Source organism: Erinaceus europaeus, chromosome 6 (genome assembly GCF_950295315.1).
Source record: "Erinaceus europaeus chromosome 6, mEriEur2.1, whole genome shotgun sequence".
Classification (NCBI taxonomy): Eukaryota; Metazoa; Chordata; class Mammalia; order Eulipotyphla; family Erinaceidae; genus Erinaceus; species Erinaceus europaeus.
In genome coordinates, this window is record NC_080167.1 from 1,781,253 (window position 1) to 1,801,371 (window position 20,119).

The 20,119-nt window shown below is 65.5% G+C and overlaps 2 protein-coding genes and 2 long non-coding RNA genes across 6 annotated transcripts; 2 read left to right on the forward strand and 2 right to left on the reverse strand.

Moving 5' to 3' along the window:
• The first annotated feature begins 1,251 nt into the window (after positions 1–1,251).
• On the forward strand, positions 1,252–6,998 carry CASTOR1 (cytosolic arginine sensor for mTORC1 subunit 1). Of its 2 annotated transcripts, XM_007529315.3 has the most exons (9): positions 1,252–1,407; positions 1,586–1,656; positions 2,376–2,560; positions 3,197–3,329; positions 3,535–3,658; positions 4,299–4,412; positions 6,279–6,361; positions 6,446–6,540; positions 6,608–6,998. In XM_007529315.3, the coding sequence occupies exons 1-9, from the start codon at positions 1,295–1,297 to the stop codon at positions 6,674–6,676; spliced, it is 987 nt and encodes a 328-aa protein (XP_007529377.1). In that variant the 5' UTR covers positions 1,252–1,294; the 3' UTR covers positions 6,677–6,998. The 2 variants fall into 2 exon arrangements, 1 of the variants encoding a protein (XP_007529377.1); XR_009550358.1 differs by lacking the exon at positions 6,608–6,998 and having other exon boundaries at positions 4,255–4,412.
• Positions 4,357–6,092, reverse strand: LOC132539064 (uncharacterized). Its single transcript, XR_009550360.1, has 3 exons — positions 6,072–6,092; positions 5,104–5,130; positions 4,357–4,458 (listed from the first exon to the last, which is right to left on the reverse strand). It is a non-coding gene; the product is annotated as an uncharacterized LOC132539064 (long non-coding RNA).
• Positions 6,999–9,795: 2,797 nt separating the features above from the next.
• On the reverse strand, positions 9,796–17,261 carry LOC132539063 (uncharacterized). Its single transcript, XR_009550359.1, has 2 exons — positions 16,781–17,261; positions 9,796–10,141 (listed from the first exon to the last, which is right to left on the reverse strand). It is a non-coding gene; the product is annotated as an uncharacterized LOC132539063 (long non-coding RNA).
• On the forward strand, positions 16,240–18,735 carry OSM (oncostatin M). 2 transcript variants are annotated; one of them, XM_060192838.1, is made up of 3 exons: positions 16,240–16,388; positions 17,185–17,318; positions 17,590–18,735. In XM_060192838.1, exons 1-3 carry the CDS (start codon positions 16,355–16,357, stop codon positions 18,085–18,087), a joined length of 666 nt encoding a protein of 221 aa, XP_060048821.1. In that variant the 5' UTR covers positions 16,240–16,354; the 3' UTR covers positions 18,088–18,735. The 2 variants fall into 2 exon arrangements, with proteins under 2 accessions (XP_060048821.1, XP_060048822.1); XM_060192839.1 differs by lacking the exon at positions 16,240–16,388 and having other exon boundaries at positions 17,240–17,379.
• Positions 18,736–20,119: the final 1,384 nt, after the last annotated feature.

Here is a 20,119-nt window from a genome sequence, read left to right on the forward strand (position 1 = left end):
TACTCTGCCCATAGGCATCCTTCCTGACCAGGCTACATATGGCCCAGCCAGGCCCGGTCACAGCCCGGTGACCGTGAGGACAGGGTGTCCCTGGGAGAGGCCCCCTCTGCTGAGGAAGCAGCTTTTCCAGTCAAACAATAGCCGTTCCTGGCAGGCCCCCAGGCCTCGGGCGGCAGGATGGACCCTCCCACCACGTCCAGGGCCTCCTAGGACTTCTCACGGGCAGCCCGGGAGACAGGCCTGGAGTCGGTGGTCACTTCACCCGTGCTGTGCACCTGCCAGGAGTGGGAGGCGAGGGGCACTGCATGTGGGTAGGGACAGGTCAGGAGGGGGACAGTTCCCAGGTGCAGGCCTCTCCAGAGGGGCCGCGCTGGAGGCCTGCATGGGCGCACCTCCAAACATGTTGGGCCCTGCTCCCACAGCCTGCTTGGAGCCCTGCCTGTGGATCTTGGGGTCTCAGCCTGAGGCCTGAGTAGAACCTGCTGCCAGTCTCCAGAGCCCGGGGCCACTAGTGGCCTGTGGGGGGGACCCCAGGGGCTCAGGGCCTCAGCAAAGCAGCCTAGGCCTCCGCTCGGCCCCCAAAGGCCGGCACTGGGCACCCCTGGCCCGGCCCAAGCACTTGCTGAGCCAGCAGGGGTAGGACATGGGGAAGGTCCTCCACACCTGCGTGGCTGCCCTTGCTGGCCGGCTCTGGTGGCCCTGCCCGGGGAGGGGAGAGGGACGGGAGAGCACAGACAGGGTCAGCACGCTGCCCCATACACACTCCAGGGCCTGGGGACCCCCTTCCTTCCCAGCTGAGCCCCAGCCGCATCTCGGCCCCAACCTGTGGGTGTCGGGCAGGGCTCCCCCAGGCTTCTGAGTATTTTCACCCAGGACAGGCCCATCCCTCTGGCTGGCCCGCACCCAGGACAGGCCTCTCATGCCCCAGGCATGCAGAACAGGGATCCCCCTACTGTGGACTTGCACCCTGGACAGCCACCTTCCCCCACACTGCCCTTTCCCGCCATAGACTCTCACTCAGGACAGGCCCCCCTCCCTAGGGCTGGCACCCAGGATAGGGCCCCCTAATGCCTCGGCTCACAACCAGAACAGGCTCCCCCAACACCTCCCGCGGGCTGGCACCCGGGACAGGGTCCCCCAACACCTCCCGCGGGCTGGCACCCGGGACAGGGCGCGGGGGTGGCGCGGCTCCCTGGCAGGGGCGCGGCAGGGGCGGGGCGGGCGCCGCCGGGTCCTGGAGCCGCGCCGCCCCCGCGCCCTCCGCAGCCGGCCCTCGGCAGCCAGCCGCGCGGCGATGGAGCTGCACATCCTGGAGCACCGCGTGCGTGTGCTGCGCCTGGCGCGGCCCGGCCTGCGGCTCTACACGCACCCGCTCGTCAAGCTGCTCTTCCTGCCGCGCCGCAGCCGGTGCGCGGGCGGGGCCTCTCCCCGGGCTCCGGGCTCTGGGCTCCGGGCTCCGGGCCGGCTCGTCTCGCGGCCGGGCCTTCCTTCCCCGAGTCGGGGCGGGGGCGGGGGCGGGGCGGAGGGCCGCCCCCCGCCGCCCTGGGGCCCTGCACTAAGGGACGCCCCCCGCCCCCCGCCCCAGGTGCAAGTTCTTCAGCCTGACCGAGACCCCCGAGGACTACACGCTCATGGTGGACGAGGAGGGCTTCAAAGGTGGGGCCTCGCCTGGGGAGGGCGCGCGCGGGGTGGTGCTGCTGGGTGGGGGGCGCGCGCGAGGAGCTGGGATCCAGTGCGTCCCGGCGGGCGCCTCTGGCTGTGCGCCTTGGAGCAAGTCACTTCCCCTCTCTGATCCGTTTCCTCTTGCATAAAATGGGTTCAGCTGCCGGGCTTCTGGGGCGAGGGGGCTGCGGCGCTTGGGCCCCCAGCTCGGCCCGGCAGGCCGCGGGTGGGTGCGACACCCCCACCCCACCCCCATCCCGGGCAGGGCCGGAGCTGCGGGCGCCTGCGGGCGGAGCAGGAATGTGAGCGCGGCCGCTCTGCCTCCCGGGCGGCCTCTGCGCTCCCTGTTGTCCGCCGGCCTCCGGGCAGGGGCCGCCGCCAGCCGGACCACCTCCCCGGCCCTGGCCCGGCCTCCTGATCGTGCCAGCCTGGAGACCCCGGCCCCGATCCGCGTGTGGCCGCGGTTTCCCTCCCTGTCTGTGGGCAGGAGCCTCTGGGTCTGCGCCCCTGCCATCCCCCTCCAGCCCAGGCAGCTGGAGCCCTCCTGTGGCGGGTGAAGCCCAACTTAGCCCCTGCCCTCAGGCCCGGGTGGACAGAGCTGGGGCCCGGCCGTCTGTCTGCTCGGGGGCTCCACCCGGAGCCTCAGGACCCCAGGGTGCAGGAGTGGGCAGGGGGCGCCCCGCAGGCTGCCGCCTGAGTCCTGCCTTCCGCAGAGCTGCCCCCATCCGAGTTCCTGCAGGTGGCCGAGGCCACATGGCTGGTGCTGAACGTGGCGTCCCCCAGCGGCGCGGCCCAGGCTGCAGGGGTCACCAAGATCGCCCGCTCCGTCATTGCCCCGTTGGCCGAGCACCACGTGTCCGTGCTCATGCTGTCGACCTACCAGACAGACTTCATCCTGGTGGGTGAGGTGCCCGGGACCCCCGTGAGGGTGGGGAAGGCTCGGGACCCTGGTGAGAACCCCCCAGGACCCCAGGGTGCAGACCCCCTGGACCCCCAGTGAGAACCCCCCAGGATCCCCAGTGAGAACCCCCCAGGACTCCTAGGTGCAGATCCCACAGTGCCCCCAAGTAAAGTCCTCACAGGACCCCCAGGTGAAGACCCCCCAGGACCCCCAGTGAGAGGACCCCCAGGACTCCCGGGTGCAGATACCACAGGACCCCCAAGTGAAGTCCTCACAGGACCCCGGGGGTGAAAAACCCCCAGGACCTCTGAGTGAGGACCCCAGGACCCCCAGTGAGAACCCCCCAGGACTCCTAGGTGCAGATCCCACAGTGCCCCCAAGTAAAGTCCTCACAGGACCCTCAGGACCCCTGGGTGAAGACCCCCAGGACCCCCCAGTGAGAACCCCCCAGACTCCCAGCGAGAACCCCTCAGGACCCCCAGGTGAAGAGCCCCCAGACTCCCAGTGTGGACCCCCCAGGTGAGGATGCCCCAGGACCCCTATCAGGGTGGGTTGTGCATAGGCCTGGGTGACGACCCCCAGCACCTGCTGAGGGTGGACACTCGGCCCCGGGTGAGGTGCTGTCCTGTGCAGGTGCGTGAGCAGGACCTGGCCGTGGTCACCCACACACTGGCGCGGGAGTTTGACATCTACCGAGAGGTGGGAGGGGAGCCTGTGCCCGTCGCCAGGGAAGATTCCAGCAACGGCTGCCCCCGCGCCCAGCACGGTGAGGGTTAGCTGCCTCCAGGCCCGGGGACGACAGTGGATAGTGAGCACTGTGCAAGATAGAGAAACGGGGCTGTGGGATGCAGGAGGTGGGCCGTGGGCCCTGGGGTGCTTCCTGGGTGGCAGAGTAGACTCTAGGCCCAGCCCAGGCCGCACTCGGTCAGCCACCAGGGGGCGTGCACTCACCACCTGTTCTGGCCCCTCAGGGCCCAGCCCCACCGTGCACCCGGTGCAGAGCCCGCAGAACCGCTTCTGCGTCCTGACGCTGGACCCGGAGACACTGCCGGCCATTGCCACCACCCTCATCGACGTGCTGTTCTACTCACATAGGTGTGCCTGCCCTGCCCTGTGCTGTGGCCTCTGTCCCTGTGCTGTGGCCCCTGTCCCTGTGCTGTGGCCTCGTCCCTGTGCTGTGGCCTCTGTCCCTGTGCTGTGGCCTCGTCCCTGTGCCCTGTCCCCTATCCCTGTCCCCAGTCCCTGTGCTCTGTCCCCTGTCCCTGTGCTCTGTCCCTGTGCTCTGTCCCCTGTCCCTGTGCTCTGTCCCCTATCCCTGTCCCCTGTCCCTGTGCTCTGTCCCTGTGCTCTGTCCCTGTGCTCTGTCCCCTGTCCCTGTGCTCTGTCCCCATCCCTGTTCCCTGTCCCTGTGCTATGGCCCCTGTCCCTGTGCTCTGTCCCCTGTCCTGTCCCTGTCCCCTTGGCTCTGCCCTCTCTGTCCTGTTCTGTGCCTTAAGGTCTGGCCTGGTGTCCACGTCCGCTTCCCGAGTGTCCCAGGAGGGTGCAAGCACTGCAGTTATGTGCCCTCTGAGCTGCAGTCATGGCCACCCCCTGGCTGCCTCCTGGGCTCTGCTGTCAGGGACCTTGGCCCCCCACCCCCATCAGCAGGAGATCAGGATCTTGGAGGGGTGGAAAGTGGCCTCTCATGACAGTGCCAGCGCCTTCCTGGGGCCGCTGAGCTGCCGGCCCTTCCCAGTGACCCCAAGGAGGCGCCGTGCAGTGACCCCGGCACCAGCTCCATCACCTTTTTCGCCTTCTCCCTCATCGAGGGCTACATCTCCATCGTCATGGACGCCGAGACGCAGAAGAAGTGGGTGCCTACCCGCTCACAGACATGGCCCTGACTGACATCCCTGCTCCGCCCCAGGCCTGGGGCTGACTGACCCCAGTCCTGGGCCTGACTGTCCCCCAGTCCTGAGCCTGACTGACACCCCAGTCCTGGGCCTGACTGTCCCCCAGTCCTGGGCCTGACTGACCCCCAGTCCTGGGCCTGACTGACCCCCAGTCCTGGGCCTGACAGACCCCCAGTCCTGGGCCTGACTGTCCCCCAGTCCTGAGCCTGACTGACCCCCAGTCTTGGGCCTGACTGACCCCCAGTCCTGAGCCTGACTGACCCCCAGTCCTGGGCCTGACTGTCTCCCAGTCCTGGGCCTGACTGTCCCCCAGTCCTGAGTCTGACTGTCTCCCAGTCCTGGGCCTGACTGTCCCCCAGTCTTGGGCCTGACTGACCCCCAGTCCTGAGCCTGACTGTCCCCCAGTCCTGGGCCTGACTGACCCCCAGTCCTGAGCCTGACTGACCCCCAGTCCTGAGCCTGACTGACCCCCCATCCTGGGCCTGACTGACCCCCAGTCCTGGGCCTGACTGTCCCCCAGTCCTGGGCCTGACTGACCCCCAGTCCTGGGCCTGACTGTCCCCCAGTCCTGGGCCTGACTGTCCCCCAGTCCTGAGTCTGACTGTCTCCCAGTCCTGAGCCTGACTGACCCCCAGTCCTGCGCCTGACTGTCCCCCAGTCCTGGGCCTGACTGACCTCCAGTCCTGGGCCTGACTGACCTCCAGTTCTGGGCCTGACTGACGCCCTAGACCTGGGCCTGAATGACCCCCCAGTCCTGGAACCCTGACTGACCCCCCCAGTCTGGGGTCTGACTGACCCCCAGTCCTGGGCCTGACTGACCCCCAGTCCTGAGTCTGACTGACCCCCAGTCCTGCGCCTGACTGACCCCCAGTCCTGGGCCTGACTGTCCCCCAGTCCTGGGCCTGACTTCCCCCAGTCCTGGGCCTGACTTCCCCCAGTCCTGAGCCTGACTGACCCCTAGTCCTGGGCCTGACTGTCCCCCAGTCCTGGGCCTGACTGATCTCCAGTTCTGGGCCTGACTTGGGCCTAGACCTGGGCCTGAATGACCCCCCAGTCCTGGGCCTGACTGACCCCCAGTCCTAGAACCCTGACTGACCCCCCCAGTCTGGGGTCTGACTGACCCCCAGTCCTGGGCCTGACTGACCCCCAGTCCTGGGCCTGACTGTCCCCCAGTCCTGGGCCTGACTGACCCCAGTTCTGGGCCTGACTGACCCCCTAGTCCTGAGTCTGACTGACCCCTAGTCCTGGGACCCTGACTGACCCCCCAGTCCTGGGTCGACTGACCCCCCCCAGTCCTGGGCCTGACTTCCCCCAGTCCTGAGCCTGACTGACCCCCAGTCCTGGGCCTGACTGACCCCAGTTCTGGGCCTGACTGACCCCCTAGTCCTGAGTCTGACTGACCCCTAGTCCTGGGACCCTGACTGACCCCCCAGTCCTGGGCCTGACTGACCCCCAGTTCTGGGCCTGACTGACCCCCTAGTCCTGAGTCTGACTGACCCCCAGTCCTGGGCCTGACTGTCCCCCAGTCCTGGGACCCTGACTGACCCCCAGTCCTGGGCCTGACTGACCCCCCAGTCCTGGGCCTGACTGACCCCCTAGTCCTGGGCCTCACTGACCCCCAGTCCTGGGACCCTGACTGACCCCCAGTCCTGGGCCTGACTGACCCCCTAGTCCTGGGCCTCACTGACCCCCTAGTCCTGGGCCTCACTGACCCCCAGTCCTGGGACCCTGACTGACTCCCTAGTCCTGGGCCTGACTGACCCCCTAGTCCTGGGCCTGACTGACCCCCAGGCCTGGGCCTGACTGCCCACCTGCTGGCCCAGGTTCCCCAGCAACCTGCTGCTGACCAGCTCCTCTGGGGAGCTGTGGAGGATGGTGCGCATTGGCGGGCAGCCCCTGGGCTTTGGTGAGCACCGCCCCGTGTGTGGTGTGGGGTAGGCATGGGGATGTGGGGGCCGAGCGCGGGGCTCACCACGTGTCCCCCGTCCAGATGAGTGTGGGATTGTGGCCCAGATCGCGGGCCCTCTGGCCGAGGCCGACATCTCCGCCTATTACATCAGCACCTTCAACTTCGACCACGCCCTGGTGAGCTGCGGGGGCCGGGGGGGGGGGGGTGTCCCCGGGGTGCCAGGCCTGACCCCCTCCTCCGCAGGTGCCTGAGGACGGCATCGCCAGTGTGATCGAGGTCCTGCGGCAGCGGCAGGAGGGCCTGGGCTGCTAGGGCCATGCGGCCCTCACCCACTTCCAGAGGCTTCTAGCTGTTCCTCGGGTCTGGGCGGCCCTGCCACCCCGCCAGCTGCGGGGACAAGCTGGTGCTGGGGCTCCTGCGGGAGAGAAGCCCCCACCCACCCAAACTTTACTCCTGAGCCCGGGCTTTGCACATTCCCTGCCGGGGCCCCTCCCCTCCCGTCCCCTCCCCTCCAGGGACTGCTCCCCCCAGCTTCCCGCTGCCAACTGGGGCTGATAGTGCCTTCCCCACTGGGGCTCCCAGGACATTTCTCTCCGTCTCCTTTTTTACTGTTAATAAAGACGTGTCATTTGTGGCGGGGCTGTGGTTCTTGGGGCGGGGGTGGGGGAGCCTCAATCTGCTGCTGTCCCAAGCCAGCTGCCCGCCCTGCTTCCCCCTCACCTGGAAACGGGTTCCAGTGCTCTTCCCGGCTCTTTGCTTATCCCGGAGGCGTCTGGATTTTTCCAGAAGGTTCCGGACTTGGCCCAATAGATGACGTGATGGACTATGTCCTGAGGTCCTGAGTTCACTCCCAGCATCGCATGGACCAGTGATGTTCTGCTTCTCTCTCTTATGAATACATCCGTTAAAAAACATTAAAGAAGGGAGTCAGGTGGTGGTGCAGCGTGTTAAGTGCACGTGCTGCGAAATGCAAGGACTGGGGTAAGGCTCCCCACCTGCAGGGGAGTCGCTTCACAGGCGGTGAAGCAGGTCTGCAGGTGTCTGTCTTTCTCTCCCCCTCTCTGTCTTCCCCTCCTCTCTCCATTTCTCTCTGGCCTATCTAACAATGACGACATCAATAACTACAACAACAATAAAAAAAAAACAAGGGCAATAAAAGGGAAAATAAATACAAATTAAAAAAGAAAAAATTTTTTTAAAAAAATCAAAAAGGGGCCAGGTGGTGCTGCACTTGGTTGAGTGCACATGTTACAGTGAGCAAGGATCCAGGTTTGAGCCCCCAGTCCCCACTTGCAGGGGGAAAGCTTTGAGAGTGGTGAAGCAGGGCTGCAGGTGTCTCTGTCTCTCTCCCTCTCTATCACCCCTTCCCTCTAGATTTCTGGCTGTCTCTATCCAATAAATAAAGACAATAAAAATAAATTAAAAAAAATTAAATAAAACAACAGGAGGAGCAGAAACACTTTGGGAGGACCCCTTGAGGCCCTTCCTGGGCGGGGGGGGGGGGGTCTGCTTGTCTGGGGCCTGAGTTCTCTCCCTCCAGGGAGGCACTTCAGGCCAAGACACAGCTGCCCACCAGGGTGCCGTGAAGTGCAGGTGGGCAGCCCCTCAGGCTGGGCCCCCAGGCTGGGATTATCAGGCACCCTCAGCCCAGGCCCGCCCGCACCCAGGGAGGAGAGAAGGGTGTGACTTCGAAGTATTTGGGCCTCAAGGCTCCCCGGAAAAGCCATCAGGCGGCCGGGCCTCTGGCCGTGTGCCCATGAGCCTAGGCCCAGGGCTGAGCGGAGGCAGACCACCCTCGGGTGAGTGAGCACTTCCCTGCCTCAGTTTCCCCGCCTGTAGACCTGTCCGGCTGCTCTCAGGGGGCCACTTGGCACCGGGATGCTCAGCTGCCTGCCTGCCTGCCTACAGCTGGGGCTCGTGGCCCCCAGTCCGGCTGGGGGTTTCTGTCGGTCTGTGCTGCTGTCTTCATCAGCCCCTCGGGTGAGGTGCTGACCCTTGTTGCTCCCCTGGGGAGGGTGGAGAGGCGAGGGGTCCTGAGCCTTTGCGGAGGACGAAGGGAGCCCTGTGCTGGGTGCCGGGGAGACTGACCCCTGGGCCTCTGGGTGGGAGTTGTGGGGCCAGGGGCTGTCCAGGTGGAGTGGCCCCAAAGGCTGCCAGTCGCCTGCTCTGGGGTCCTGAGGTTCACAACCGGGGCTGTGGGTGGGGGGCAGACAGACGCACTCTGCCCCACCCACCCGGGCTGTGGAAACAGGGTCTGGGACCCGAAGGTCACATGGCCCCAAAGGGGAAGGGCCACCCTGGGACGTCACATCAGACCACCCAGCCCACTGGGTGGCCCCATGGAGCGGGGGGTGGGGGGGGTGGGGTGGGAGGGGTGGGGGGGTGGGGGGTGAGGGGGAGGGCAGGAGGCCAGCTGGCCGCAGGGGACACCGCTTCCCCTTGGGCTCGAGAGGGAGCCCCAAGCCCGTGGTTCCTGCAGGCTCTCCCCCACTGCCCTCCGCACGGGGGGCCCAGACAAGCCAGCCCAGGGGACGCAGACAGCAGGAAGCCTGGGTGCAGGGCCCGGGGAGTCCCCACCAGGAGGGACAGCACTCTAGCTGAACCCTGAGGCGGGCAGGGATTTTGCAAGCCCGCTCCCCGCGGTGGTTGTCTGCGTTGGCGGCCGTGTCTGCTGCCGGGGGCAACGAGTGACGTGTGGGCGGCACGCGCGAGTGCCCAGCCCTGACCCGCCGGCCGCCAGGGAGGGTGGACTTGCTTGCCACGGAGGCCTGCACACCACGGTCCCCTCCCCCGCCGGCCTCCTGCTCTGGCGGGCTGGGCTGTCCCCTGAGCCTGTCCCCACCCCTGTCCCCTGAGCCTGTGCTCTGTCCCTGCCCCCCGGCCCTGCCCCCCGTCCCTGCCCCCGTCCCTGTCCCCTGTCCCTGCCCCCCGTCCCTGTCCCCCCATCCCTGCCCCCGTCCCTGTCCCCTGTCCCTGTCCCCCGTCCCTGTCTCCCCGTCTCTGCCCCCATCCCTGCCCCCCATCCCTGCCCCCCGTCCCTGTCCCCCGTCCCTGTCCCCCCATCCCTGTCCCCTGTCCCTGTCCCCCCGTCCCTGTCCCCCCGTCCCTGCCCCCCATCCCTGTACCCCCGTCCCTGCCCCCGTCCCTGCCCCCCATCCCTGTACCCCCATCCCTGTACCCCCGTCCATGCCCCCTGTCCCTGCCCCCTGTGCTCTGTCCCTATCCCATGGCCACCTGTACCCCCATTGGCTGAGTGTCCAGCTCCACCTCTGCTCCTGCCCTGTGTGTGCCCTGCCCACCCTGTCCCCCAGCCTCCCTGGCCCTCATCTCAGTCCCCCTGGCCCCTGCCCTGCAGCCTGGCTCTCCCTCCACCTTCCCTCCATCCCTGTGCAGCCTGGTCCCCTAAGTCATAAAGTGACAGGATGTATCAGTAGCCACTTGCTTCTCTTTTATGAGGCCTGGCAGCCTCCCGCCACACCATCTAGGAATCGCCCACTCCGCCCATTTCCTAGGAGATGTCGGGCACATGATCTGTGGTGTCTGAGGCTCAGCACAGTGTGCTTGGGATGTGCCAGGCAGAAGTGGGTATCGGCATCCTACTCTTTTTCATGGCTCAGTAATATTTCCGGGAGGGCCACATACGTTGCTGTGCTCACCCCCATCAGGACATGGGTGCTGGTTCCGCTTGTCTGTGGGTCACGTGGGCGGTCGTGCACATTGCTCTGTCCCTTCCTCATGGCCACAGCGGTCACATCTGCTGCCCAGTGCCCAGGCAGGCTGTTGAGAAGAGATGCTGCTTTTTTTCACAGTGAGCTAAACCAGGGGCAGGTGTGGGTGGGTGGGGGCTGGCGGTCCCTGTCCCTGCCTCTTCCCCTGGCCGGGACGTGGCTCCAGGGACCTGTTTGGCCTCTTTCTCCCTCCGTCTTTCTCCCTCTGTCTGTCCTGGGAGCCCGGCTCTGCCACCCGGCCATGCTCGTGCTCTGGGGCCCAGGAAGGTGGGGGCCCTGCCCACTTCCCCTGCGGGCCGGCATCAGTGCTGGGAAGCCAGCTTGCAAGAGGGGACTTGGCCTTAGCCTTGTAGCGGCCACGCCTGGCGGCTGCCGTCCCCACAGACCAGAGACTCCACCTCAGCTCAGCACCCGGCCTGTGTGCTGAGGAGGCCTGTCTCCCGAGCTGATGTCAGTCCCAGAGAAGCTTCCAGATTTCTACTGCCTTCACAGAGAGTGGCGGAGGGGAATCTGGGGGGACAAGTTGGGAGCCCCCAGCACTGTGAACCTGCCCCCACTGGCTGAGCTGTCACCCCAGACACCAAGTGTATTTAGAGATTGATTTATTTATGTGTTGATAGGGAGAGAGGAGAGACAGCGGCATCACTGCCTCCCCTGCAGGTGGGATCGCAGGGCTTGAACCCAGGTCCCTGTGCATGACGGTCCGTGCCCCCTCCCAGGTGTGCCACTGTCTGTCCGGCGGATGGATGTTACGTCTGTTTTGGAGAGCGAGGCACTGGGAGGTGTGGGCAGCCCCCTGAGGCCTGCAGGCCACCAGCTGTACGTGCTCACCCTGGGACCTGGGTGGGAAGGTGTCCCACCAGCTGCTCCTGCAGCCCGGGGCCCATGCAGAGCCCGGCATCCACTGTACTTCCTGGCCCTGGGGCCAGCAGCGCAGCTGGGATGGACGGTGACCCTGCCCCCCAGCCCTGAGGACCCCCTACCCACCTACCCCCAAGGTCCCTGTCCCCCAGCCCCAGGACTGCCTCCTCTCCAGACAGCACCCAGAGAAGGAATCCCAGGGAAGGAAGGAATGAAACCTAGGTTTTGTAGTATCTGTCTCTGAGAGAGTGAGAGACAGAGGAGAGACCTCTGGCATCGCCTGGCGCTCCGTGGAGGTGGGGTGTGCTGACTCCCAGGCCGTTAGAGGGGCCTCTGGACTTGCCCGGGGCAGCGCGGGAGGAGGGCTGGGCCTCCTAGGCTCCTTGTCCTGGGTCTGAAAGGAGAGAGCTGCTCCCTGCCGAGCAGCCCCCCAGCCCAGAGGCCGCGGGGTCTGGGGCAGTGGCCGCGTGAGGTGGGCCAGGACCTGCTAAGCTGGGGCCCCAGGGCTTCCCCCAGGAACCAGCTGTGGTGGAGGGGGGCTCCCGGGTGAGATGAAGCTGGATGTGCCCCCTCCCCCAGCAGCTGGAATGTCCCTGAAGTGGGGAGGGCAGGTGCAAAGGCCCTGGGGTGAGGGCTCCGCCAGAGGGGTGGAGATGGGGGTGACTTGCTGGAGAGCAGTGGGGTGGGGTGGCAAGGGGAAGCCTGGCTTTAAGTGGGGGAGCTGGGCCCCAAAACAAGGCCAAGCGGTGCCCTGAGGGCTCACCTCCCTCCTCCCCAGGGGGACTGGAAGCTGCTCAGTGCTTGGAACGCTTCACTGTTCACTCATTTCCAGGCAAGGTACCAGGGCACAGACGGGGACCAGGCCTGCAAGTCCCGTGCTCCACCGCTGAGCTGTCTCACCCATTGCGCTCTCTCAGCCCCCTCTCCTTTCTGTGCTTCCCTGGAGAGGGTCTCGGTGATGCGGCCCTGGCACCTCGGGGTGGCCTGTGACGCCAGCCAGAGGTCCTGCCCTGGGCTGCCCCCGCCGCCATCCGGGGAGGGAGGCCAGTGGGGCGCTGGCCGGGCTTATGTAAGGAAGTTGCCCCACCTCCCCCATGCCCGCACCATGAGTGAGCGTCTGCAGGGCCCCATGGGAGCAGGCAGCTCCCATGGCCCAGCAGACGCTCCTTTCCCAGCTCGGCCCCAGGTGGGCTCAGCTGGCTTCCCCGGCCCAGACACACTCCCTGCCCCAAGGCTGCAGGCCCACAGCTGCCCACAGCCATTGACCCACTTGAGTTTTGTATTTTTAAATTGATTTTTAAAAAATTTTTTATATTTATTTATTTATTTTCCCTTTTGCTGCCCTTTTTTTTTTTTCATTGTTGCAGTTGTTGTTATTGATGTCGTCATTGTTGGCTAGGACAGAGAGACATGGAGAGAGGAGGGGAAGACAGAGAGGGGGTGAGAAAGACAGACACCTGCAGACCTGCTTCACTGCCTGTGAAGCGACTCCCCTGCAGGTGGGGAGCCGGGGGCTTGAACCGGGATCCTTATGCCGGTCCCTGTGCTTTGCGCCACGTGCGCTTAACCCGCTGTGCTACAGCCCGACTCCCGAGTTTTGTATTTTTATAGTGTTTGTTTATTTGATCAGACAGAGAAACTGAGATGGGAGGGGGAGATGGAGAAAGAGACACCACCCACCTGCAGGGGGAGTCGCCTCACAGGCGGTGAAGCAGGTCTGCAGGTGTCTGTCTTTCTCTCCCCCTCTCTGTCTCCCCCTCCTCTCTCCATTTCTCTCTGTCCTAGCCAACAACAACAATAGCAATAACAACAACAAGGGCAACAAAAATGGGGGAAAATGGCCTCCAGGAGCAGTAGACTCATAGCGCAAGCACAGAGCCCCAGTGATAACCCTGGAGGCCAAAGAAAAAAAGAGAGACATCTGCAGACCTGCTTCACTGCTCATGAAGCCCCCAGGTGGGGACCAGGAGCTTGAACCAGGGTCTCTGATCATGGCAGCGTGTGTGCCTCCAGGTGCATTTTCTCCATCTTCGGTGGGTGGGTGGACACACCCCCACTTTCTACCTGTCGCGAGCATTGTGGCGGGCCGTGGGAGCACGCTCCAGCTCTCAGGCCATGTGTCGTGTGTGTGTCTGTATGTCTGTGTCTGTGTGTGTGTCTGTCCCCACAGCGCAGCACAGTGCCCATCCTGGTCCCAGTCCCTCTTCCCCGGGCCCGGTCACCCGGCACGCGGGCAGGGTCCTGAGCAAAAGGTGTGTCGGGAAGGCAGGGAGATAGCAGTTCTGAGGAGCCCTCGGCCTCCCCCCGCGTCACGCGGCCGGCTGACGTGACCCGGGCAGAGGGGCAGCTGTGGTCTCGGCCTATTTATACTGGGCGCGTGTCGCAAGCCCTTCCTGCCGGCCGATCGGGACGTCACCGGGCGCTGAGCTCACCAGAAACGCTGACGCATCGGCCCTCCCGCTGGGCGCGCTCCCCCCCCCCACCCCGTGCCCCTGCACCCCTCCTGCACCCTGCCACGCACCCCAGAGGCTCATGTGTGCAAGACCCGGCCCCTGGAACCTCAAAGCTCAGAGGGGCCCAGAGGGACCACCCAAGTGACCTGATGTCACCGGATGTCCCAGACGCCAAGATGCCCGGAGTCTGTGTAAGAGCAGGAGGCAGTGGGAGTGCAGGGCAGAGCTCTGGGCCCACAGCCGTCTGCTGCAGCCCTGCATCGGCACCTGCCGCCCTCACCATCTCTCTCTCGTGAATAAATAAATCCCCCCAATATTTTTCATTGCTGAAGCTTCACCTGGGGCCAACTGTTTCTTTTTTCTCTCTTTCTCTCTTTTTTTTAAATGTTTTTTTCTTCCCTTTTGTTGCCCCTTTTTTTTTTTTTTTATTGTTGTTGTGAATATTATCATTGCTGGATAGGACAGAGAGAAAAAGAGAGGAAGGGAAGACAGGAGAAGAGAAAGACAGACACCTGCAGACCTGCTTCACCGCCTGGGAAGCGACTCCCCTGCAGGTGGGGAGCGGGGGGCTCGAACCGGGATCCTCACGCCGGTCCTTGTGCTTCGCGCCAGGTGCGCTTAACCCGCTGCGCCACCGCCCGACCCCCAACTGTTTCTTTTTTCTTCACCCAGAGCCCTACTGAGCTCTGGCTGGTGGTGGTGCTGGGGACTGAACCTGGACCTCAGAGCCTCAGGCAGGAGAGTCTGTGCAGAACCCCTGTGCTGCCTCCCAGCCCTCTCCTTTTCAGCGTATGGGGACGAGTAACCGTGTGCAGCACCGGGGATGTCGGCACACACGTATGACCGCTCACACCCCTGACAGGTGTCTGCAGGACACTCTCCTCCAACTTAGGCCCTCCGCTGGGACACCAAGCCCCTCTCCAGCCTCCTCCTCTCCCCTACTACCAGAGTGCTTTGCGCTGGTGCAGTAAGGCCCAGTCTTCTCAGCAGAGAGGGAGAGACAGAGCGCTGGGGGTGGTGCAGTGGTGAGAGCACTGGACTGTCAAGCATGAGGTCGCTGGGTGCCTGAGTGCCATGAGGTCAGCTCAGCACGTGCCAGGGTGATGCCCTGACTCCCTCTCGACCTCTCCCTCATTTATGAGAGACAGACAGACAGACAGACATAAGGAGAGATGGAAAGATGCCAGTGCACAGATCCTCCCCAGCGGGTGGTGTCCGGCGGAGGCCACACACGGCAGCTCGGCCTCCTCCCGGCTGAGCTGTCCCACCAGCCCCACCTTCCTCTGTCTCTCTCTTCCGAGGACACGGACACACAGCCCCTGCAGGCCTAGGACGGGGCCTCGGGGCGAAAGCTGCCCAGCGGGACACCCACCACAGCAGCCCACCCGAGTGCTTGGCCTGCACCCAGCCCTCTGCTGGCCGCCCACTCGCACCAGGCCTGAAGGCCAGGCCCCTGACCATGGTGGGGGCACCTGAGTGTGGGGCCTGGGGGCCGAAGGGGCCTGCTCGGGCCTGGGCTACTGCTGGTGCTTCCTCGGTGAGAAAGCAGAGACCCTTCCTGAGAGGGGGGCTTGGACGGAGACCCACCGCCGGCCCCCGGGCGCCCTGGCGGAGACAGTGCATCAGAGAGGGGTGTGGGGCAGGCTGCCCCCGGGTGGGGCCCCTCAGCGCCAGGGAGTGGCCGGAGCAGAGGGCCTGAGCGACGGGGGGCCGAGGGGGTCAGCGTGGGGACAGGATGGGCGCCAGGGCCGGGGGTGGACACGAGGGTAACCACCTTCCTCTCCCTGCCCCCCAGCCCCGACTTGCTTTCAATATTTTTATTTGCTTCTGTGAGAGACACAGAGACAGCGAGAATACCTCTCACTGAGACTGGTACCAAGGCCGGTGCCCGGGCTTGGGGCGTCAGCACTGGGGTCTGGGGTCTCCCCAGCTGACCTGGGTCTTGGCACCTGGGCTCTCCAGGCCCAGCGTGCTCCCGGCCCTGACTCCCCAGCCTCCTTCTGCCCAGCCCTCCCCCGGTGCCACAGCCCCCGCCTGCCAGCCGGCCTCTTCCAACCTCAGTTTCCCCGGTGGGCACCGAGGGGGAAGCAGCGGGCAGGGCTTCCAGGCCTGCAAGCCTCCTGCTCTGACGTAGCCCAGAGGACCAGCCCACGATCACTATCTTTCAGAGAAAGTGAAACCTGGCCCCTAACCGCCAGGAGGTGCCTCCCCCTCCCCAGCTTCCCCTCCAGGGCAGCTTCCCCATCCTGGCCCCCTTGGTACTTGGAACCCGAGTTCCACCTGCTTCTCCCTCCCGAGGACTTTTGCCTTTTATGTCCATGAGCTGACAGCCACTGGGCCAGCATGGATGGAACCCAGGGCCCAGAGGGGTCACCGGCAGCCCAGGTCCTCACAGCAGGCCCCTGCCGCTCTTTCTCCTCCCGCCCGGGGGCCCGGAGCATGGACTTGGGGTGACCGGCTGTGGGGCAGGGGTGGGGGTGCCAGGCCAGACAGGGAGAGGAGGCCGGGGTGCAGGTCCTGGGTGCCCGGCCTGGCTCTGTGCCCAGAGCCCGGTGGTTTCCGCCTGTAGATGTCCCAACAGCCCGGGAAGCAGGTGTGTGCAGGGGGTGGGGGGTGGGGGAGGCCGAGGGCCCGGGTGGACCCCCGCACCATCGTCCCGGCAGAGCGGGCAGGGCTGAGGCTGTGGTTTTCATCACCCTTGGGCGTGGGGCTGACCTCGAAGGACGAATTCGAAGAAAACAGGAGGAGACACGGGCCGCACGCTGGCGCCCATTGGCCGCCCTGGAAACTTTGGTTTTTGGGGTCATGTTCCCAGAAGGCCTGCCCCTCCCCCTCCCACCCACCTCACGAGGTGTTGGCCAATCGCCCTAGCGGCGGGCATAAAGTGGCTGCCAGCCCTCAGGGCTCCCAGCCGGGCGACGGCACCCCCAGAGGCGCGGGCACCCAGCATGCGGGCACAGCCTACCCGGAGGACGCTGTTCTGTAAGTACTTCCTCCCTGCCCCGCATGCCTGCTGCTGTGCCCCTGGGCACCTCTGTCCCGAGTTGGGGTGGCCAGGTATTGGGCACGAGGATGCTGGACAGGAGAGAACGCTGGTGGACAGGTCACTCAGAGCCCAGCCTCTCCCAGGGTGAGGAGGGTGACCCTGGAGGACTTCTAGGAGGAGGTGATGTGAAAGCCACTCTAGGCACACAGGGGAGAAGGGCAGTGGTTGGGTAGGGGTGCAGTGCAGGCAGAGAAGGGGCTGCAGATGGAGGGCCAGTTGCCCACAGTCACACAGCACATGAACCGCACCCACTGGGTGACAGCACCCAGCTGTGACATCACACGGCCGTGCAGGAGCCCCCCTCCCCGGGACCCCGGCCCCCACCTACCTGGGGACAGAGGTGCAGGCCACCCTCCCCAGCAGCAGCGCCCGCTGTCACCGCCTTCCGGGACATTGCGCCAGGGCCCCTTCCTACCACGTGGCTGCCGGGCCGGGGGTGGGGGGGCAGGGAGGGTGCTAAGCCCGCCCCCCACTGGACACAGTATCCCGGGCCCACGGGGCAGCGCTGAACCTGGACCCTGGGCAGCCCCCAGGCTGAGGGCACGGCAAGGGTTCGCGGACCTGCCAGGGGACCAGACAGGGAGGGCGCCGCCGGCTCGGGGGCACTGCCCCCTCTGAGGGTGGGGCATCTGGGAGTCCCCACCCCACTCGTCCTGTGAGAGGCCTTGGGTGCGTCTGGGCGGGGGCAGCCTGCACCCTGGCCCTCTGGGTGACGGACCCCTTCTTGCCCAGGTCTGGCCCTCGGACTCTCGCTCCTGAGCTCAGCGGCTGTGGCCAGGTGCTCGGCCAGCTTCCATGACCTGCTGGGACAGCTTCAGAAGCAGACAGCTGTCCTGCAGCGGCCCAGCCTGCTCCTGGAGCCCCATGTGAGTGCCGCCCATGCAGCCAGGGAGAACCTTCCCGAACCAGCCCCCGGACGCCCGGCCGGTGGGTCCAGGCAGCTCCCCGGCTCTGAGGGCCTGGGGCAGACCCCACTTCCCTCCTTCGCCGCTGGTGTGACCAGTGTGCCGCCCGCAGGGGAGGGGCAGCCGTCGCCGGGAGCCCAGGGACCTGGGGTCCTGTCCTGGGTCGGGGGTGGTGGTCTGAGGCTTGGGGCCGGTGCTCACCTCGTTCTCCCCCTCCCTGCCACCCCCATAGATGCAAGTCCAAGGCCTGAACATGGAGAATCTGAAGAGACTGTGCCTCCCGGAATACTCGGAGGACTTCCCAAAGGAGGCGGCACTGCGGGCGCTCAGCAGGCCGTCCTTCCTGAGGACCCTGCTGACCACACTGGACGAGGACACCCTGCGACGGCTGAAGGAGCTGCTGCTGCAGCTCCCGGCTGTGCCCCACTACGCACTGCCCTCTGTGCGGGGTTTCAACAACAACGTGCGCTGCATGGCTCAGCTGCTCCCGGCCCCCGAGGAGTCCGGGCGCACCCCCCGGCCCACCCCCCGGCCCACCCCCCGGCTCCCCACCTCAACGCCTGGCAGCTTTCAGTGGAAGGTGGCCACCTGCAGGTTCCTGGGTGGTTTCCACCACTTCATGCTGTCTGTGGGCAGGATCTTCGGGGACTGGGCGCAGACCCCCGGCCACAGCGGGAGACACAGCAGGACGGCCCCCCCGAGGAGGGGCAGCAGGCGGGGGTCCCGCTAGACTGGGGGGCTCGCTCACCCCTTCGCCGTGCACTTTAAGGGGGCTGGGGCCTGCGCGGCTCACTTCCCAGCCCCCCGCCCCCCCACACGGGCAGCTGCGTCCCAGACTTCCTCAATTCCGGGCGCCCGGCTGGGGGGCGGGTCAGGGCGTTCCCTGACTGGCACCCAGTGGCTTCACTGCAGGCTCTGTGGCTGGCAGGCACCGGCTCCCAAGGGTCCTCCTGGGGGGGGTGGTCTTCCCAGAGGGGTCCCCCCAGCTGTGCCTCCAGCTCTTGCCACGTCTCTGGCCTTGGGCTCTCCGTGCATGACGAGGGGGCAGGGCCTGGCTTCCTGTTCAGGGGGTCTTGGGGGTTCTGTGTGGAACCTGGACCTGGGCTGCAGACTTGGGGTGCAGCTCAGAGCAGCCCTGGTCCTGGCTGCTCCCCCTGGTGGCGTGTCGCGGAACTAGTGACCAGGAAGCCGCGGCCGTGTCCGCTATCCCAGGAACTGCTGGCGATTTCTTGGAAGGGACCCGAGTAATTTATCTATTTAAAAAACAAGCAAGCAAACAAACAAAAAACCCCACTTCTTATTTATGAGGCTTATTTATGATTTTGTATTTAAGGTTATTTTTGTATCAGTTTCTATTTAAAACGTATCTGTTTTCTAACCCTTGTGTCTCTGTTGCTTTATGGGAGTGGGGTCCTTTGCTGTGTCTGAAGTCAACCCCTGCGATGCTGGGGTGTCCTGGGGGGGATGGTCGGTGGGGGATGCCTGAGGTCAAGGGCCCCCTGCCCCCCGAATCTCATCAAAAAGGTCCATGAGGAGTGGGGGAGGGGCTAGGAGCAGCTCTGGGGTAGGCAGGCAGGGTGCAGGCCTTGCAGGGCCGGGGTTCAAGCCCCAGCACCACTTGGGAGCACGTCTCCCTCTCTCTCTGTATCTGATGTGGAGAAGCCCCATGAGCAGGGGCACCGTGAGGGCAGGAGGCCCTGGCAGGGGCTGGAGGGCCCCCAAGCGGCCTGCTCTGCAGAGGAGGGGATGCCCAGTCTCAGTCACTGGTTGGCAGCTCCCTGTCCCTGCGGAGCCTCTGGGACCCTCATTCTTCACATTTCTGGGGGGGGGTACAGATGGACCCCAGACCCTCGGGCGATGCCAGGGGGTGGGCGAGGCCCCCCCAGGGATGTCCCCAGCCCGGAATGTCCAGTGAGGATGTGACTGCCAGGTTGGAGTCTGTGCATCACTGATTCACCCAGAGGCCACGGGGAGAGAGCCCAGACTCAGGGTCACACACCAGGCCGCGCAGACAGCTGCAGCTCTAGGGCCCGGACGCCCACCTGCGCTCGGCCTTCCTGGGAGGGCTCCCAAAGTGCCCCGGGGTCACTGCCACCACAGGGTCCGGGCTCTGAGTGGGACCTGAAGCCTCTGTTCTGGGGGGGGGGGACAGGGTATTCCCTAGGGGTGGCGGCCTGTACCCTCGGCCCCCCAGGATCCCCAGAGCAGGCCCTCTGGGTGACAGACCCCTTCTCTCTCTCCCATGTGCAACGCACACGAAGCCGGCACGGGGCGGCCTCCAACTGAAGAGAGACAGAGAGGGCAGACATGAGAGCACAGTCCCACCACCCACGGAACAATCCCTGCACCATCCTTCCATGTCAAGTCAGGACTCGAACCCGGGGCCACCCCCACCCCAGGAGGCAGTCAGACAAGGCCCGGGGACCGCCTGACCTGGTGTCACCTCCCCATGTCCTGCTGTGGCTACAGCTGCAGAGCCCCCAGCCTCTGCCCCTCCCTCAGCCTCCTGTGTGACAAGGGACAGGCCTCGCCCCAGGTGAGGGGACTGTGTGAGCCCGGCTTCAGGACGGCGCCGCCTCCACTGACCGCTGGGCCACTGACCCCTCCTGACCTGGAAGCCAGCCTGGGAAGGACGGAGTCTCAGAAACCAAACCCGGCCCCTTCGCCCACTCCCCCACCAAGCGGCCTCTGGGCTGGAACCTTCCATCCGCCTCACACACCCACAGCCACGCTGACCCCCAAGTCACAGGCCACTTCCGTGA

Coding starts and splice junctions, on each gene's coding strand:
- CASTOR1 (XM_007529315.3), top strand. CDS start 1,295: ATGGAGCTGCACATCCTGGAGCACCGCGTGCGTGTGCTGCGCCTGGCG. Junction 1,408..1,585: donor TTCCTGCCGCGCCGCAGCCG/GTGCGCGGGCGG, acceptor CCCCCGCCCCAG/GTGCAAGTTCTTCAGCCTGA. Junction 6,362..6,445: donor CGGGCAGCCCCTGGGCTTTG/GTGAGCACCGCC, acceptor TCCCCCGTCCAG/ATGAGTGTGGGATTGTGGCC.
- OSM (XM_060192838.1), top strand. CDS start 16,355: ATGCGGGCACAGCCTACCCGGAGGACGCTGTTCT. Junction 16,389..17,184: donor TACCCGGAGGACGCTGTTCT/GTAAGTACTTCC, acceptor CTTCTTGCCCAG/GTCTGGCCCTCGGACTCTCG. Junction 17,319..17,589: donor GCCTGCTCCTGGAGCCCCAT/GTGAGTGCCGCC, acceptor CCACCCCCATAG/ATGCAAGTCCAAGGCCTGAA.